The sequence below is a fragment of the Corythoichthys intestinalis genome, chromosome 2 (genome assembly GCF_030265065.1).
Source record: "Corythoichthys intestinalis isolate RoL2023-P3 chromosome 2, ASM3026506v1, whole genome shotgun sequence".
Classification (NCBI taxonomy): domain Eukaryota; kingdom Metazoa; phylum Chordata; class Actinopteri; order Syngnathiformes; family Syngnathidae; genus Corythoichthys; species Corythoichthys intestinalis.
Window position 1 is genome coordinate 63266102 of NC_080396.1, and position 20308 is coordinate 63286409.

Below are 20308 nucleotides of genomic sequence, written 5' to 3' on the forward strand. Positions count from 1 at the left end.
ATGTCCTACAGTGTTGGTCCTCATTGTAGTAGAGAAGATGGAGTAAATATATTCTACACAAAGAAACTAACCCGATCGACTCACAGCCTCAAAAAGTAAGGGTTACATTACGTCAGAAACTAATTCGGTACGCCTCCGTTCCGAACAGAGCACCACGTACCGAAACGGTTCAATAAAAACATATGTACCGTTACACCCTTAGATAAAAAGAACTCTGCTCCCTAAATTGTACCTGTTCCCGTTGAAAAGCAGCTAGACGTAGAAAACATGGGATAAGGTCTTGGTGAAAAAAAAAGTTTAAATACGTTTTGGGGGCGAGGGTGGATTTCATTCATTTATCCAAAATAACATTTAATTTTGTTTAAGTTATACTCATGGGTGAAAGTGGGCCGGAACGAGCCGGAACAGTTTTCCACCATGAGTTTTTGAGGCGGAACTGCCCGGAACGCTGCTTTAATCCTGCAAATATGACGGCAAATGTTCACACACTGTGTTAAAAAAATCTGCTAGTTGCCACACATGCATCTCCACAAACAAAACATACATATGTGTTAACAAAAAGCCTAAATAAGTGCTTGTGTAACGTAATCAGTTTCCACCGATGTTAACTATGTATTTGTTCACGTAGCTCTCCCCAGCGGCTCCATTTCTCTCAGTGCATCTGAAGAGTCACATCTATTTCCGTATGTGCGCAGCAAAACACCCTGGAGTCCCTTCAGCTGGCTGACAGACTGACAAGTGATCGGCACGGGTAGGGAGCTGATTGGTTGTTATGTGCTGGTGTGCAAAAAAAAAAAAATCAAACGAGAGAGGTGACCAAAACTTGTTGAATCATTTGAAATTGAATGCGACATAACAGGATAATTAAACTGAAAATTTATGAGATATTTAAGAGAAAGGAGAGAGTTGAAGAGGATGATGAAAAGGCTGATGCAAATAAAGTTTGTGAAACAACATCCAGGGATGATGAAAGTAATCCAGACTCACAGCAGGGGCAGGAGGAGCCACTGACCCTGCTAGAAGAAACAGCAGGACGCTCCCAACCACATGCAGGTACAGATAATGCTGCTGCTAGCCATACTGCCGAGTTAGTGTCTACCCATCTTTGTAGAAAAAAAGGAGCAACATGAACAGTTCAGAAAAAACAAAATAATGGCTATATGCTCAAAAATGGTATATAGGCTGCACCTACTGTCTTAACGTGAAGCAAATGGGTCTGCAAGACCCAGTATTACTAATCGTGGGAAGCCCAGCTTAATTCACTTGGCAAAAATATAAAGGATCACAGGGACTCCAAAGCACACGAAGAACTGATAAAAATCACTGAGACTGCAAATCAAGACAGACTGCTCAATTTGAATCCCAGAAGTCAGCAGTCTTCATTTGAGAGTACTACTAGGATATTCAGGAAAACATTATGTTTACGACATCTTAAAATAATAAAATTTTGAACCAAAATCAGTTTCTCATGTATGCTTTGTTACAATTGTGTTGAAGTGTAATGTAGTAGCCAAAAACATGTGTAAGTCCTGTAGCTTTATTGTGTGTTGTAACTGTGTCAAAAGTTTTCCTTGCGTTTCGGTAGTTTTAGGGGGTTTGACCCCCCCCTCACCCACCCCAAAAAATGAAAAAAAATTCTGGCTACACGGCGGCCATTATGTCATGGAGTTCCGCAAGAAATTCTAGCCACTTTCACCCCTGGTTATACTGTGTGAATTTTTGTACTGGCACTTATAACAAATAAATCCCCAAGTATTATATACTAGTATATAGAACTTTGACACAAATTTGTTGTTGTTTTTTTTACCGCTCAAGTAGTTAAACAATACTCTCCCATCAGGCCAAAACATAATGGCACTTATAACAAATAAATCCCCAAGTACTATATACTAGTATATAGAACTTTGACACAAATTAGTTGTTTTTTTTTTACCGCTCAAGTAGTTAAACAATACTCTCCCAACAGGCCAAAACATAACACAAAAAATTGCCATCAAAATAACTAATAAATAATAATAAGGGATGTCCCTATCGCATATTTTTGCACGCGAGACCAAATCACCTGATGTTGAGAATATGAATTTTGTGGGTGGCATTGGTGCAGTTGAGTGCTTCTGTTACGTGTCTGCCTTGTAAACCACTAGTATATGTAAGTATTTTACATCTATACCAACCTGTTAATATGAAGTATTCTAACCTCTACCTCTAGCCTGTAGCTCTAGTAAAGTGTGGTGTCTACATGGTATTTGTTCACTGGTGTGTATTCTGAAGTTGTGTTGAATGCATGCATGTTCCTTTGTTACAATTTCACAAACTTGAACGAATACCTTCATTTAAAAACAAGAAAAGATCAAACCTTGTGTTTTATTGGAGGACATTCAATATTAGCTGGCTGCTGGGGTATGCACAAGGAAACACACTGTTTTGGGCAGTACACTTAGCAGGGGTGCACGATGTCCATTTTTTGAAACCGATATCGATAAATTCCTGCTCCTCAAGGCCGATACGATAACCGATAATATATATATATATATATATATATATATATATATATATATATATATATATAATTTTTCAATGTACATTCACCCTAGTTTTTGAGCACCTGTAGGTAAAAAATACTAGTGGTTGATTCAGCATTGATTTGCCTTTGACCGAACCAGAATTTTCATGATGACATGAACACTATTTTAATGAACAAAACAAAGACAAAAACAGTTTTGACTTCAAATAAAGTGCCCATATTATTTTTTTCAAATAAATATAATTTGAGTCAATCACACTTAATCAGTCAATATCACTGATGATGTGTTCTCCTGAACAATGAGCACTGATCTAAAACAAACATAATTCCAACAGGTATTGTGCTCTGTCAGCAGATAAAACATTTGGTACAACAGGAGAGGAGACTCTTGTCGTCTTAGTCCATGAAACAACTTTCCTAACCTGGCAATTAATTATAGGCCAGCAAGTCTATCCAAAAGGCCTCTGAAGAACTTGTAAACATAACACTGTAAAATGCAAACATTTGCTAATTGCAATAGTAAGGTTTATAACTAGAAAAATACGACCTCTTGAACAGTAACAAGACTTGGCATACTGGCAAAAGAGGGGTGGAAACAAACGCACACATCCAAATCAGACACCAAGCCAAAAAATGTATTAATACGCCCGATAATAGATAATGTTATTGGATTTATTGGGAAGACGTCATAATTCCTATTATCGATAAATAATTATCGGACCGATAATTATCGTTCACCTCTAATTTATAGCCTATATATACACAGGGTGATTTAAAAAAAAGTGCCAAGTCATCAAGTATTTATTCATTTTAAAATCCTTGAAATAGACTGAATTACTAATTTATTAATTTAATTAATTAATAATTTAATAAGAATTAAAATAAGAATTAAAAGTCTTTTTAACAAGTAAGTAATTGTAACAAAAGTCATATCGGCTTGATGTTGTCCGTGCTGCTGTTGGTGGTCACGTTGAGCACTTGTAAAGCATGAAACAAACACTTGAAGTTACATACAATACTTGTATCCAGCAAGTTATTATTATTATTTTATATCATTAACAAAACCGCAATGGTTTTGGCATATTCTTTTTGAATCACCCCGTATTATCTTTTTAAGGCTAAAAAGTAACAAAATAATCCAGATATACAATGGCCTTACCAAAAGAAACTAAAATATACAAGTTTTATACTCTGCAACAGTCCCGGAATAACAATAATAGGAAGTACTGTAAACCGTAAATTACTGTAATATGTTTGGAACTTTTGTTCAAATTTGAAAAAAAAAAAAAAAAAAAAATTGAATCGGGACTCAGTATTGGCAGATTCTCAAAATCAGGTGTCTCAGACTCAGGTGCAAAAATTAGCTATCGCGACATCCCTACTACTACATGTTTGAAGAGCGTATGGTTTTAAAAAATATTGTATAAATAAGTTCGACTGTAAGTGCAAATATATGGAAGTAGAAAGCTTTTTTTTTTTTTTGTCTTGTCTTTGATCTAGCTGAAGTTATGTTTTTTTCTGGTTTTGTGAAAACAATTGAGATGAAAAATTACTCGAAGCAGCTGTTTCCAGGTTGACTCCAACATCTCAGTTTGCAAAACCTGATCAAATTCTCAGACTAGGAAGTGAACCCCATACATAACTTTACTTGGCAAATATTGAGCCTTTGAGTTTCCGGTTCCCTTTGTGCTAATGCAATTTATTCCACTTGAAACATAAAAAACACAAAAATGAAAACAATAGGGTTAATATTAATTATGATTGCAGCACCCAAAAATTTTTTTTTTTTTTTTTTTTTTTTAATAGTTACACTTAAAGGGGGTTGCAACATTTTAACTCATTCGCTGATGTACATTCAATTCATTTGAAATGGACACTAGTGAATGAACCTTTAGTGCCATTTAAACACATTGAAAATCCACGTTTTTAAATTACGAATTACTGTACTACGACGGAAAGCCGCTAACTCAGTTGACACATTTCAGTTTTCCATTGGTGTAAGCTAATGAGAGTTGAACTTTGTTTACTTTGAGTCATTTACTTTGGACGCGGTTACCTAATCGCAGATAACCCTTGTTCTGACACATACAATCCTTTAGCGAAGTTTATTTATTTATTTATCCATCCGTTTAAATACATTTGTAATTTAGGATTTTATTTGTACCAGCCGTCGCTAACAATTCAGATGACTAGCTCGAAGATTTAAGTCTACTGCACGTATGACAGCTAGTTTATCACCAACACATTCGACGGTGATGTCAAACAACACGAAATATACCTCAGAATTCAATTACAATGAAAGTAGTGGCTTGTCAAGGGCGTCAAAGTGCATTCCTGCGCGACAGAAATGAGGTCGTCAATTTGGGCTGCCAACAACCACGACGGCCGCTCGGTAGCGTTAGCCAGTTCGGCTAAGGTGCTAACTCCACACACCGATTAAAGGCAGCGGAATTTAATTACCGAGGAGAAATATGAGAACCAAACGCCAAATGATTTCTTACCTCTTTTGTTTTTCGTGCCGTTTTTCTTAGCGATTTGCAGTTCTTGCTCAATTTTTTTCTCTAAAAATTCCTGCTTCTTGGTTAGCATCTCCTCGGTTTCGCGGAGTTTCTGGATAGCCTCCTGAGGGCTAGGTCCCTTGCCCCCTTTGCCTCCTCCGCCAAATATCTTCCCGAACAACGACATGGCTCTGATTCTATCGATTAATATACTTTAAATCTATAACAATATACACGGAAATATTCTGTTGAATTGGCTTCGCTACCTCGCTGCTCGGCTACTCTTGACACTTCGCCCTGCCCAGAGGATTGTTGATGTTTCTCTATTTCCGGGACAAGGCCAGGTGACGTCATGAGCAATGATGACGACACCCAATCGACTACAGGTAGTTTGTCTCCATCTGCTGGACATGTGCAATACAGATGATTTATTTTAAAAAAAATTTTTTAAAAACAAAAAAACTTTCAGGCCTTCGTCATCCAAACACAAACTTTTCAGATCATTATTTTAGAACATTCTGGGAAATGGAATTTGGGAATTTCTATGGAAATTGCATTCTCCATGAATTTAAACCAACGCAGTCATAAACAGGTAACAGAGAGCAACAGAGAATACAAATATAGTCATATCATAATAAGTTAAATTTCTATTACAGTTCAGTATTTGTCATTTATCAGTTTTCTCCCCAAGGACTAAGTTCTGACAGGCAGCTAGAACGTTTTAAGCATTTAAAGGGCAAATGATTTTTTTTAAGTACATATAAAAGTACATAAATAAAAAGAGAAATACACTGGTTATGGTCCCCAATCACTGTTAATGCTTATTCTTAATTTGATAGAATTTAACAGTGAAGCAGCCCTAAAATAAGTTTGCCCACGCTCCTCGGTAGAAAACTGAAATTTTGCAGGCCACTAGATGTCACTTTTGTGTGGCCCAAGTTCCAACGGTTAAAAAAATAATAATAATACTGTACTGGATTCTTGTACTGTATGTACTTATTGTCCATATAAAAATTGCTATTGTGTACGATAGACGTTTTTATAGCACACCTATAATACATACAGTATAACACACAACATTAGCTATGACAGTGTTCACCATCTTGCGTGATCCCTGGAGAACATTACAAAATGATACCACTTGCATGGTTAGATTCAGTCAAACATGGAAATGCTATGACATTAATTTTTAACATCAGACATTAACACCATGTATTGGAATGAAAGTTTACTTTTTTTCCCCTACACGCATCTCTACATTAGCTGTTTTTTTCTTGTACTCAAGCAATATTAATTTGTGATCAGATAAGTAGAGAAAGCTTCAACACCAATGCAGATTTGGGTGGGCAAATATAAACCAGAGACATTTTGAACAACTGTTGCATACAAGTGTTTATTGAAAACGTCCACATTGGTTTTGCATGAAGTTCACGGCTCTTAATGAGTAAGCGGCTATGCTCTTCCAGCACACAAGTGGAGGGCCATTGCTGGCAAAGTGCAGTCTGGGAAAACCAAATACATCTTAGTAACATATAATTAGAGAAGATTCTCTTTTATGGTTGTGTAGCTGAGACCAAACAAAAGCCCCGATAACCTTTAACAGAGAAAATTGACATGTGCTTTTTCAGGCACGCACCCACCCTCAACAAACATTACCATACGGAAAGATGAAGTCCAGAATATAAACGTTCACGTCACTAGTGTTCAATCTCTGTGTGGATGATCAGGAAACAAGTGGATGCGTTTAAGTGTCAATGGAAGCCTTTAGCCACATCACCACTAACTGTTAACTGTGCAAGCTCCTTAGAGAACGAGAGCAATGGACGGAGCCAACCGATTGTACTTAATGTGGTGATTATTTAACACACACACTAAAGAGAAAACTCAAGGTATAATCATGTTTTCTTAGAAGACATTTGGACATTTCTTTTTAGCCCTGCCATGACAAGCCAGAACAATATTGCCTTGAATGTTAAAAGAAAGAACAGAAGAGAAAACGTAAAGCCAAGAAGACCTCCTCACGTCACCGCCAATGACACGCTTCCTTCCGGGCTACGGGCCATCCATCTATCTGTCCGTCCGTCCGTCACCGTGCAGTCAGTCTGTGCGTCTACAGGACCAGCTTGCCGATGATGACTCCGATGACAAAGAAGAGAACGCAGAGTGCCAGGACACGGTTGCTCAGGCCTTCGTCCTTTGTGGCCAAGGACGCCATGACAGATGAGTTTGGTGCAGCCCCTGCCAATTTTCTCTTTCGCAAGCCGTCGTTCTCCTGCCACACACCAACCGAGTGAGTGTGGGAAAAAAAAAAAGTTGTAATCTAGTAATTGCGCACATCTTACCCTTATCTGTTTGTTCTCTTCCCATTGCCTCTGCACATCTACTTGAAGTCGCTTGTACTCGTCCATGATTTTCTTCACCTCTCCGTCATCCAGCGAGGTGCTGGATGACTTTGGCAATGCGGTGTGCTCAGTCTTAACAGAAGAGGTAGAGGACACCACAGTGTGGTAGCTTTCTGACTCATGCTGTAGAGAGGGTGCAGAGTAAAGTGGAGGAAATGTATGGATGTGGCAGAGTGGAGAAAGGGAACAATGCACACATGAAAAATAAATGAATAAACAAGGCCATGAGTTCTGGTGTGTGATCTGATGATAAATAAAGTTGCTAAGGCAGAGGTGTCCAAACTACGACCTGCATGCCAACTGCGGCCAACTGCCCAGTTTTTATAGGCCCACAGCAAATAATGGGGGAAAAAAATATATATATAATTGAATATCGCCTGCACAAAAGCGTAAAATTTCACCTCCATTCTGTTGCACTTATCAGATTTAACACTAGATGACTTGTTGAAATCAATGTAGGAAACTAGTTAATTTTAGTATCGTTTTACATAAACAAAAAAATCCATTGACACATTTAGTTATCTTCGTTGTGATTTTCTTGACATTCGTTGGACATTTTCTCATTTTTCCTCAAAGTTTGTGTCAGTAGTTTAAATAGGGCTGCAGCTATCTATTATTTAGTTAATCGATAAATCTTATCGATTAGTTAGTTCGAATAATTGAGTAATCGGATCATGAACATTGACTGCGTTGCAGAATTAATTTTAGGAGATGTAAAACAAAGAAATGTGTTTAAGACACATGTATTTTGGCTTGCTAAGATGGCACTTTCAAAAGAGCATTTAATGTGCATACAAAATAAGAGTATCAAACTATGCAGAAAAAGGGTGTGCCAAAAAAACCAATCGATTATTAGATGCATCACGATTCAATACATGACGATTCGATTACGATTCATATATCTTCAAAAACGATTTTTCCTAGTAACTTTATGACAGCCACTAGTAGCGGAAATAACTTTAAAGACACTTGTGCCGCCCGGACACCTTTAACGGACGCATGCACGCACAACCTTATGATAGACGCAGCTAGTTACTGAGCGAGAGATTTACTCCTTTTCAAAAGACTTGAAAATACATTTGTGTATGAGATGGGCAGGGACCTGGCGGTCACGCTTCTGTGCGCAAGTTTTATCTTTTAGAGTGAGAGGGGAAGAGAGAGAGTTCGTTGCTCCTTGTCTTTCAGTTGTCCAGCAGTAGGTTCAAGTCGTGTTAATAGGAAAAAGTCCTGAGTGTGTTGCTAAGTCCCGTGTGCCTGTATAAGAGGAGAGACACGAACCCTCTTGTACTGTGTAGCCTTTATTCTTGTTTTTGAGATGTTACTCGTTAGCGCTGTGCTAATTAGCGACTTCGCTAACATGTATTTCCATGTCAAGTTGTGCATTGTTTGGTGGTGTACAAAAGTAATTCCAGATGCAGAATCTTTAAAACCAGGATTAAGCACAACCGTAACACTACAAACATGCAAAATAGTACCGAAATCTGTAAAAACAAAGTATATTGTTATGGTCTTATTTCTAAAGACAGTTTGTTTGTTTCCAGAAAATGTGGACTTCATTCTACTGTTGAGAAAAATAAGTACTGCCTTTGAAACAGCTAATGTTTTAGCGCCTTCTTGTGGAAAAAGAGCATTTCAAGGTCAGCTGTGTGTTGTATAGGCATGTTGAGAAATAAGTACTGCCTTTAAAATAGTTTTTGTACTCTTTTGTATTTTAAGGACAAAAAAAAGCAGCTTAAGGGCAGCTTTTTTCTCTATGGGCATATTTCCATCGTTCCTGTTGAATCATAAGGATATTTTAAATATATAATGGGCAAATCTGTTTGGCTACTTTATTAATTAGTAATGTATGATGCATCAATAATCATGATAATCGTGGTAATAGTGATCATCGTCAATACCGTGATCGTTTAAAAATCGAACCGTAGCGCCCTGAATCGTAATCAAATTGAATCGTGGGGTGCCTAAGATGGCACACCCCTAATGCAGAAGTGCACTTTCATTTCACAAGAGCAATAAATGCATTTAAAGCCAAGTTAAAATACCTGATCTTCGCTTCAAACGGTATGAAAAATAAATAAATGATCTAAGTACAAGAGAACAATTGGCTAAATTGCATAGCAATAGTCCGCAAGCTTAAAGCAACACTAGATAACTTTTCAGTTTTGGTCGATTTTAGTGATGTTGGTGGAAAAAAGCGGAAGTGTTTTTCCTTAAGGACAACTGTTTCCCATGAGGACCAGGGCACACCCGCACAGTGTTGTAAAATCAGGAGCTCTTATTTTGCGCTTGTAGTCCATAACTCATTCATTGACAGTTCTACACATCAAGCCCATTTCAACTAGGAAGGCTCGTATTGGTGATAATTTTTCACTGCCATTGACGGCGTCCAATCCATTTTGACTCAGTCTATCGCTGTCAATGGTAGCCAATGAATTAATATTAAAAAATAAATCCTTTCATCCTTTGATTTTCTGAAAATGGCCCGCAGAGAAAAAGTTTGGACACCCCTGTGGTAATGGATGAGTTGATTATGGCGATGAATGATGACATCTGGGCTGCTGAAAGGGAAGTTAGAGGATTTTGGATCAGGTGAGACGTACCGCGACGTTGTGATTTTCGACAGGCATCTCGAAGGCACATCTCAACTTTGAATCCATCAGTTCCTCCGGCTTGGCCTCCTTCCACTGTGAATGACAGACAAGTGATAAACAAATTAGAGATTAATTAGTATCTTTCATGGTACTCTTCAACAGGATGCACACACACACACACACACACACAGAAGTCAACTCATTGTAAGATGCTATGATTAACCAACTGTTAGATAACTAATCAACTGTCAAAAAAAATCGGCAATAATTTTGACAGTCAATTTACTGACCTTTCGTAAACTCCGCCTCTTAAACGGCCATCGACTACATGTTCTAGAGACCGTTGTTAAGAAAGTACACTCCGACAAACTCTCGGATGCCCCATTGTGTAATTGATTGAATTGGTTGTTTTGAGATTGCCATCTGCCATAAAACTTTAAGGAAGAGGACGTAAGGTATCAATATTCTGCGGACGTCCATAATGGTGAAGCTATACGGCTATGGAAAATCTAAATCGGATACGAAGTCCCCGGAAAAAACAACTGGATTTGAATGGATTAAAAAAAAAAAAATCAGGATGTACTGAGTTATTCTCAGCTAATTTTCTCCAAAATAAGCATACAGACCTGTTCTAGGAAAGAGATTAAGCCAACGCTGGAGGCTATTTAGCAAGCTGTCTTGTCTAACTTGCACGGAGTGGCAAGAAAATTCACAAAACTGGATAACAAAGCTGTAATTACCATGACCAAATATCGGATCTTAAAAGGATGTCATTGCTGTAACATCTACAATGCTAAAAGTATAGCTGTTTTATTAGCTAAAATTAGTTCACTTCATGTCTTCGTTCGCAGTCTGTTCTGAGTGTCCAATGTTAAAGCTAAGTAAACTAATAAGAGTCTTGAACTTTTTTTTCTCCACGGAACATTTCGTGAACGAACACCTGAGTATCCCAATGCTTTGTTGTAAGTGTTAAACCTGTATTCTTTTGCCTTGTTAGCCTGCAAAATTAGTTTATATTTTTTCAATGTAACCCTCCGCTGCATATTGTAAACCCTTTTCCTCAATCTGGCAGATGTTGCACAGGTATTGCTCTAAAATAAATCACTTAAAACACTCGGGTATATGTCTGCCTGCAACGCCTGTGCTGTTGAGCTTGTGGTCTTAGCAACAATAACTGAGGGAGGGGTCCGCTTTTGCGAAAGGTCAGTTGTTTAGGAGGCATTTTCACCTAAAAATTGACACTTTTTCGGAGACATTTAATATTACATCTTCCCTCCTTCTTGGTTCCTGTATTCTCTTTTCATATTCCTCACACACAAAGGTTTCATAACACCAATTTTAATATCACACAGAGACAAACAAAGGAAATACAAAAATGCAGTTTCTAAATTAATATATCATTTATTCTAAAAAAAAAAAAAATCAGGAGTCAATGAGCATCAGGTGCTACTTTAATAGTTGTATCACTATTTCAGAGATCGAGACTGGTACAGTAATTCATTTAAGATGAGAGGAATCAGGATCAATAGCTGTCAATGTATTGTATTTAGCTGTGCAGTGTGGGTACTCACAACACTCTCCATGTCAGTCATGTCGTAGGGAGCCAGCATGGACAGCACCATAAATTTGTGTTTACTCTTCTCATTGGGGTCGTAGTCAAAAGGCTGCAGCATGACTGTATAGAGTATGGAATATAATTTATTCACCCATATAAAAACTTGAAACATTTCATAAGGTCCTTTCGATGATGGAAGATCTATATTGCTAGAGCGCCAATTTAATCCAAATTTTTACGAACTGTCATGTGAGGGGAGCTAATGTACACCAAATGCTTTAAAGATCATGAAATTTAGAACTCAACCAAAAATTTGGGGAAAAATATGTCGAAGTCATTAGCCTACTGAATTTCAGCATTTTTTGGAAGCCACCGCCAGTGGTATCCAAGTAGAGGTGCATCTCAATAAATTAGAATATTCAAGAGTTCATTTACAAATTATGATAAATGGTAAGATAAACTTAGTAGACACAAGTCAAAATATTTCACTTTTTTCCCCCAATTTTTAAAATCTGATAGGTATAGCATATAGCCTTGCCTCGTTGAACGGACCCTTTCCTCTTTCGCCTCACAAAATATTCTATCCATTAGACGCAAACATTGTTTGTATAGTATTGCCTTGTATGCTTTTCTAAACATTTTTAGACTGCCTTGGGGAAAGTCTTAAGTTCTCGCTTACTTTGTTCTTTTTGGGGACACTGACTAAAATTGCTACTGCTCTGTTATTCGTGGATATGAGAATGAAATTTGGTAGGTACTACAGTGGGGAGAACAAGTATTTGATACACTGCCAATTTCTTCAGATGTATTCACATTGATCCTCAGACACATATTTTTTTATTTTTTTTGTCTCAGGGCTGATGAATTACATTATTATTGCAGACTTATTGTTACCGGTAGGTTCCAAGTTAGCCAGTCAAGTGCATGTGCGCTCGTCGCTTGTGCTTTTCATGTCCTTGAGTGAATTTTGAACTTGTTTTAAATAAAAAAGGGAATTCAACAGTAAATCTTTGTATTTTGACTACTCTTTACTTTTTTAATCAATCTTTTTATTGTTTATTTATTATTTTAAATTTGACAAATATTTTCCCCAAAAAACAGTTTGTTACTTGATTTCTCTAAATATGTATTAATTTCTCAAAAAAAAATCTAAAAAATATCAAAAAAGGAAATATTCTCAAAGAAACATTTTTTTTTTTTTTTAAATCCACGATGAAAGCAGAGAATTTTTGTAATTAAAAAGATATTTGCAAACGTCTATGTCTGGAAAATAACGACTTAGTTACATAGTATTCCTTCGTAGTCCAACTATTCTAAGCTCCTAGTTTTTTTCCAAGTTAAAATTTATAACTGTAAATAATGTAATTTGTGTACGAGAACATTATTAGACTTGTGGGGAAAATAATCAATAATTACTTGGACATCAAAAGAATCGTTGGTGGCACACCTCGTGTTACTATCATCAAGACTGTGAATACTGACCAGAAACATTGATGGAGGTTCCGGCATCAATGATACCACTGTTGGGGCGAACGCAATAACGGCGAGGCGCCGTTGTCTTAACTTTAAAACACACATTTCTTTCTGTGGGGTTGGTGAGCTTCAAGGTGGCGGTGACAACATCTGTGAAAGGTCCTGAGGATGAAAACACAGTAATAGTCAGGAATATAGGAGGGGGACTGGACTGATCACATTTCAGTGCCATTGACAGCGATAGATGTCCCATCCTTTTTGAACAGTTCAAATGGATCATTGGCAGCTAATGAAAGAACAAAAAAATCTTTTTTTTTTTTTTTTGCTTTTTTGTTTATTTGAAGGCATAAATACATCTCTCAACGTTAGCTGGCTTGTAAGATGAAATGCTCAGCACTAGAAACTTATACCGCAAAGTGAATTAGCATATAGTGCTGACAAATAGATTGTATGGACGCAGAATAAAGAGTACCCAAAGCTAGTGAGTAAAGCCATGTTATGGACGGCGGCCCTTCTGTGACGCTGCAATGACAACTAGCTCAGCATTTGCCGTTCCAGTTAGCCAAACGAGACGCTAATGCTGGGCGCTGCTGGCCTGCAAACGTGTCAGTACAAACATGTGCGCCATATATATGCAACGCGGTGACAAACGACGGTAGACTGGGACGTTTTACCTCTGAATTTCAGTTCATGTTGCGGCTCCAGCACCAGGACTTGTTCTGGTCTGGCCATGTCCCAGGGCTTCTTCCTTGGTCGGGGCGGAGACGATTCGGTTCACAGGTATCGGAGAGCACAAGGGGAGCGGTAGGAGCCAAAAATCTTCACGTCCGCGGCTTCCTTCGAGTTCGAGCTGTGAAAGTTGCGGACGACGACGACTTCGGCTATAATATGAAGCCTGCCCGCCTGCCAACGACAGCTGCTGGAAGCTAAGTCGCTAACTATGCTAGCCGAGCAGCGAAGGGAGGGACGGCGAGGTCTTGTCAAAAGGGTGGGACTTCCGGTATTAAATCAGATTTTTTTTTTTTTTTTTTAATAAAATCGGATTCATTTTTGAAAAAATACATTACACCGGATGATTCATACATTTATTTCCATCTCAATTACTTTTCTTGAACCACTTGAATAAAAATTATTTCTGTACAAATTGCTCAAGTCAATGTAACTTGCTACTACCCACCTCTGCAAAATGGGTGATAAATCTAGCGCCGTCAGTGGATTCCAATGCGTTAAATGCAACATAAATGATTACGCAAGGAAAAACTTAAGGATATCAACTCATTGGTTGCCAATGACTGTGATAAATGTCTAAAATAATCGCTGCTTAGTCTCCCTGTCAAAATTGATTGAATGCCATTCGCAGTCAATGACATACCGCAAGAATGCTATTTTCAGACCGTGATGTCGCCATCTTAACCCGGAAGTGGGTCAACATAGACGCGCCCTCGCATGCGATCCATGTTACTACTGCTTGTTTTCTGCCAGTAATCTTTCAAAAAAAGAACATGCAGAGTAAACACTGCTGCTATGGAACTTGTAGAAATGACTCTAGACATTACAACATAAATAGGATGTTTCCTTCATATGTTTTCCAAAGCCAAAAACTCTGGAGGAAAAAAAAAAAATGTGAAAAATGGATAAACTTGTGCGCACGTCCAAAAGACCAGTTTAACATCAGCAAAGTGAGGCCATTCACCTTCATATGCAGAAAAGATTTTGTTGGAGGCCATGGTCCTACAGAGGATGAAGAGGTAAGTCATTTTCATATTTTTAGTTATTTTTTTAGCGTGGCGTTTTGCCATGCTGCTTCTGTCTGACAATGAATGACCTGAAATTTTTTTTAAATGGTTCCTGACTGCCACTGTTGTTACCTTTTCTGTTATAAAAAACAACTTTAGTAATGGGGGAAGTGTAAATAAATTCTAGAATTAAGATATTATTAATGAAAAAATTTTAAGTGTTCGTTGGCTGTCACTGAGTAGCATTTGCGATCGCTACACAAAAATAGCAATGTAAATTACACCCAGGGACGGCAGAGGGTTGCGACAACCAGAGGATATAATATATAAGAAAGACAGGGCGTATGGTGCTAAAGGATGGATTGTTGAAACAGGAAAATGCCATTGTCAGTGGTGTAAGGCAATGCAAACAAGAAAAAGGTGTCGATAAAAAAGCTACCTCTGGATCAGGTCGGCTCTTTTTCCAGTCTTTTTCAGCCCTCGACCCCCAAGCCATCTCTTTAACTGAACATTTGTATGTTCTTCCATATCTTTACTAGTGAATTTGGCACTAGGGACATCTTTTCGGACAGAATTGGTAAGTTTAGCTCGGTAAACATCTCGCTCATACACTATTTCCATGCATTTAGCATTCAGGACAAACGAGAGCTTGACCTGCCGAGCAACAATTGCTAACGTCATGAATAATATCGAGCAAAAGTGACGTGTTGCGTGCGGTACGCTATTAGTTTAATGCTTCTAAATTGCTGCTCAACAGGGGCGCTTGAAGTCACTCACAGCAAGGAGTGCTGAGGATCTTTTTTAGCCATCCAAAAACAGCTGTTTCGGTCCAAATTTGTCATGATCGCGCGTTTTGTCCATACAAGGCGTGTACAATGGCAGTACACATGCATGCTGGATACTTTACGTACTACTACTACTACTACTACTACTACTGGGCTACTACAAAGACAGCGTTGTAGTTCACCACCAGTGTGTGTTGGGGTTTTTGTATTGGAAATATATGCAAATCAGTGCAGCGAGACGGCACAATGACACACGAACACATTTGAAAATCAAAAGGGCGAAAAAGCCTCAGTTTAACACCCCCTTTTCACAACACTCAAATAAATTGCACAAGAATATCCAACAGCGATCTACACGGCGGCCGCTGAACAGCAACAACAAACAATAATATGGCTACAATGTAAATGTCTTACCTATTTGAAGACACCAACGGTAGATAGAACTCAAATTTTCATTTTCAACCTTGAACTGAATTTTAGACAATTTCGCTGTTTTTGTAAAGAAAAAAAAAAATCGCCAATTCGTTATTGTGCCATGGTAAAGTCTCCTTTACCAAAACACTTTTTTTTCTCTCCCCAAGACCAGGGGATGCTGTAGCACCCTCAGCACCCCACATCCCCACGCCACTGCTGCTCAATGTACTGGTTAAGGTTCTACAAAGTCCGCCTACAGTATGTTGGTTTGGAAATGTTTCTGATAATATCAGAGACAAATTGAAATAAAGGACAATGCTTCCAGGAAGTGGCAGCCAGAGAAGGGGGGGTTGGGGGCATTTAATCAATGCCAGATGCAACTATCCCAAATTGCCCACGCTTCCTCATGACGTTGTAAATACACATTATAAAATGCACCTGTGCTAATGTATATCAGTGTGTACAGGTGAAGGTATAACTGACATCACAAAATGGCTGTGCCCATAAGCTGTGTCATTTTGGGAGTTTAAAAACATTATTCTCTCCATTATGAGTGGTGTAAGAAATTTGCCATTTGTATCCCTAAATACTTTGAGCAACCATCTTTCACATGGAGGTCATCTATACTTCTGTAGTTGTCTTGAAGACTTGTACCAGAAAAGACCAAACAGCACTTTTTCACCAAAGAGGCCATCTCGAGTTTGAAAACAATTTTACTGCCACATAACCACCTAATGATTCTTCGGCACAAGTTTAGACGCGAGATCATCCCAGTTTCTGAGCCCATGGTGTTTGTTTGACGGAACCAACTTGTCAAAATGCTCTAAAATGGATCCGCCCATCGTTTGAAATACTAGTTGACATAGATTATACCTTCTTGTGCCAGTTGAAACCTATGAAAACTAAATTTTAAATGGACTTAATTTGTGTTTCTAAATCTAAACATATAAAAATGGAACTTTATTTGCGTGTGTTTGTATTCATTCCCTATGGACTCTGAAACGGCTGGGCAGTTTTTCTGACGAAATTTTACAGTTGTACTTTATGTGTCTGGGTCCTCTGGGAGTATTCTTAGATGGGTTTGGTCACTACTAGTCAATACGCAAAAAAATATAAGCATCGAAAATCCCTGATTGTCAAGGCGACAGCGCTCTCTTTTGGGCAAAAGATGCATCTCTTGCGATTGCAATGTCGCAGTTGACTTGCAAACTTTGCAGTTTCTTGTTCAAATTTAAATGTGCTGTGATGATACGTTGTGGCTTTGAGTACTCTGCAACAAGAAGCTGGATTAAAAAAAAAAAAAAAAAAAAGCACTATTTTCCCCACTGCTACCAAGGGTTTCATTTCAGCTGGATATTCATATTGTAGCAACTTATGTTACGCCCACAATGGTTCATGGGTAGTTGTGCAACCATGACCGAGAATGGTGGTTGCCGTTATGTTGTGTTTTCTGTTTAATAAAAGTGGTGTCTTTTGGGGCCGTGCAGTGTATGGGGCAGAAGAGTAGTAAGTGTGAAATATAAAAACTGTCAATCTCATTCTTCTCCACGTCGCTCACCGCATTACTGTACACAGTGATGTAAAAGCGATTGCGCATCAACCCCTTTATGGTGTCCTTTTACCACTTCTACGTTACAGCTGCATATCTAGGGTAAGTATGTTTTATCTGTGATTTGCAATAACATTACACAAACCCGGCAACCCCAGGCCATACTTCTAGCTGAATCATGAACCCAGTCTGGTTAAGTGATTATGTTCAGTGGAATTCTGACCACAATGTTTGGAAAGTAAACAAAACAAACAAACAAAAAAAAACACATCTAAACCAGCAATGGTGTGATTTGAGCGTTCAGCTCAGTGATCATCCCAATTTTGAGCTCACAAGTGGTTTGATTATCCTTTGACGGTTCTTAGACAATTTTAATCTTCAGTGTCCATACCATGAGCTTCAGACTAAGAGTCCACCCACCAGTCAGAAATTCAATTCAGAACATTCAGCCTTAACATATCAGATGGATGAAGATGAAAGGAATAACAGGAAATTCCATGTTCTCACGCAATTTAAGGGAATACCAAAATGTTGTTGATGCATGTCAAGTGTTGTGTTGTTGTAAATGTGCAAGGACAGGCCTGGTGCTGTCTTCACCCCCCAAAAAAATCTTTATTTCTCAAGAGTGCCGGTTCAGAAGACTCATAAATGACGCATACATAAAATGAGAGATGAGTCTGATGTGCAGGCCAGGAAGAAGAAGTGAGTGCCCTTCCCTTCCCCTTCTTCTCCACAAATTAAGTGAAAATTATTTTTGGTCATTTTTTCAGGGGAGATATTTTGGTAGCAAAAGAATACGACCTGTGTAAAAACAAGGCAATGTCTCGCATCGGCTCATTTTCCCTTTTAAAACTTCCAAAATGTGAGATAACCAAAGATCGCAACTTCCATTGAAAGGATTTAACTTATAAGCAAGACGCACACTGTTAAGTGCTGAATTTGTTATTTGATTCCTAATAAAATACTTTTGTTTTCAAAACCAATATATATTACATATATTCATCTTTTCAAGGGGTTATATGGATCCAAAAACAGAAATTGAAATCATAAAGAAGGGGGAAATATGAGGGAGAGAAATGAACGTACAAAAAGCTACAAATGCGTGTCCCCCAGGTCCCAAAGAGAGACCTGGGGGATGAAGATAAAGAAAAGGAAGGAAGTGGTGAAGCGAAGGGGGGCGGTATTAATTGGCCAAGCTATACAGCGCAGTATGACACCCACTTTAGCTCATTACACACGTACAGTCGTGATCAAGGCACAGGGATCTTCTAAAAGTTATTTTTTCCTCAATAAAGTTGTACAAAATAATACATTTTACAATCTGTACAAGAATAATAGTTCAGCAGTAAAGTAAAATGGACAGAGAAAATGATGGAGGGAGGTTGTCCCGTTTGTTTTTGCTATTTCTTCCTCACCTTAAATTTCAGATTTTTTTTTTTCCTCTATAGTGCAGACCAAGTCATAGGAGGAAAAGGGGTAGCTTGGGGCAAGGAGATGAAGAGTGAGAGAAAGAAGAGAGCACATAGGGCACAATGGCACACAAGTCCACACGGACCCCCAAAAGTAAGAAAGAGAAAAAAAACACTAAAGATAATTCTCTTTAACTTAGATACTGTACTGGATGCATTTTGCCCTGTTTGCCAAGTCCCGCCAAGTCCAAGAGGTCTTCAACTCAAATATATCATGATCTCCGTGGTCGGCTGGATGGGGAATTGTTGTTCCTGTCCTTCGTCCAATGTGTTAGTTTCAAGTTCCGGCAGGAGCTGGGAAGGGAACTCCCCACCCGTGCTATTTGCAGACAGGATAGAAAAACAAAACACTTTAGCTTGTTCAACGTTTGTCCACCCTGTAACTGGGCTCCAATATGTTTAATCTCAAAGCAAAAAGACTGAAAAAAAAACTTATCAGTGGCTCTGTGATGAAGAGGCCACTTGGCGGAATAATTCCTGGATTTTTTAGCAATCCGCTAAACGTAGATTTGATCCATCTGTGTTTCGTGCGTGTGAGAACAGATGATTTTAAATATCGCAATTTGCATACGTGATAGGACTGAAGAGTGATTGTGTATGTCTTCATGCTCACTTGTGCAGTTTTGAATCAAATCCTGAGCATGGTGCTTATATTTCCGGTCGATATGAGAGCTGTTAATTTTCTTTGCACTACTACAGTTGACTTGCTCCACTAAAATAGCAGCGCTCCAAGTAGCTCCAAATGTAAAGTGAATACCAGTCCACACTGTGTGGCCAAAGTGAATCTTGCTTTCACGCTACACTCCCTCAGACACATCCATCAGAATGGAGTAAGCAGCGAGGGGAAGTTGGCTTCGTGTACTGTGTCTGCGTTCAAGTGTCTTTTTGGCATGTCTGTGGTAGAGTTCAAAGACTCCCAGTGTTCCAAAGTTTGTTGTGTTTTGCGTTTTCCTCTTTCCTTTTCCATTTGCCGTCCCATCACAAGAGCTCGTACTGCCGCAGGTGCATCCTCTGGATGATGTCTCGACAATCGTTGAAGACGCGGCGGATGTTTTCCGTGTCCACGGCGCAGGTGAAGTGAGGGTAGCAGTAATGCCTTCCGTCTCCGCTTGCAGTGCTGATTCTCTGTAGAGGGCACAGAGTGTTATCTCAAACTTTAGATAGGCCCAAACAACAGCAGCAGATTTTCATTGCTGTCTCGAAGTTATGTTTGTTAAACTCCAATCCAAAATAATACTTCAGCAATTCAATTCAATCTTGGTCAGATTCATCACACACAAAATACTTTTCAGAAGGCTAAAGTGTACCTAAT

At 38.6% G+C, this 20308-nt stretch overlaps 3 protein-coding genes across 5 annotated transcripts in view; all 3 read right to left on the reverse strand.

Moving 5' to 3' along the window:
- LOC130904849 (charged multivesicular body protein 4b) overlaps positions 1-5424 on the reverse strand; it is a 32295-nt gene extending 26871 nt beyond the window's left edge. The window contains exon 1 of one of the 2 annotated variants that reach the window (XM_057817934.1): positions 5289-5424. In XM_057817934.1, the coding sequence (XP_057673917.1) occupies positions 5289-5376 (88 nt within the window). In that variant the 5' untranslated portion in view covers positions 5377-5424. Of the gene's footprint in view, positions 1-5025 lie in introns of both variants that reach the window. The other variant, XM_057817926.1, reaches the window with a different exon arrangement.
- A 958-nt stretch (positions 5425-6382) lies between these two features.
- LOC130904837 (vesicle-associated membrane protein-associated protein B-like) lies at positions 6383-13998 on the reverse strand. 2 transcript variants are annotated; one of them, XM_057817913.1, is made up of 6 exons: positions 13718-13998; positions 13053-13205; positions 11587-11690; positions 10025-10108; positions 7365-7496; positions 6383-7294 (listed from the first exon to the last, which is right to left on the reverse strand). In XM_057817913.1, the coding sequence occupies exons 1-6, from the start codon at positions 13773-13775 to the stop codon at positions 7133-7135; spliced, it is 693 nt and encodes a 230-aa protein (XP_057673896.1). In that variant the 5' UTR covers positions 13776-13998; the 3' UTR covers positions 6383-7132. The 2 variants fall into 2 exon arrangements, with proteins under 2 accessions (XP_057673896.1, XP_057673888.1); XM_057817905.1 differs by having other exon boundaries at positions 6384-7294; positions 7365-7547; positions 13718-13992.
- A 173-nt stretch (positions 13999-14171) lies between these two features.
- The window catches only part of gnas (GNAS complex locus), a 55471-nt gene continuing 49334 nt past the window's right edge, over positions 14172-20308 (reverse strand). Inside the window, exon 12 of the mRNA XM_057817893.1 lies at positions 14172-20121. Coding sequence (XP_057673876.1) covers positions 19975-20121 — 147 coding nt within the window. The 3' untranslated portion in view covers positions 14172-19974. The remainder of the gene's footprint in view (positions 20122-20308) is intronic.

What these genes read in the sequence shown, in the direction of transcription:
- LOC130904837 (XM_057817905.1), bottom strand. Translation starts at nt 13,775, where the DNA reads ATGGCCAGACCAGAACAAGTCCTGGTGCTGGAGCCGCAACATGAACTG. An exon ending in AACCTCCATCAATGTTTCTG is followed by an intron (nt 11,691 to 13,052) that starts GTCAGTATTCAC and finishes TACTCTATACAG; the next exon opens with TCATGCTGCAGCCTTTTGAC. An exon ending in TCGAAAATCACAACGTCGCG is followed by an intron (nt 7,548 to 10,024) that starts GTACGTCTCACC and finishes CCCTCTCTACAG; the next exon opens with CATGAGTCAGAAAGCTACCA.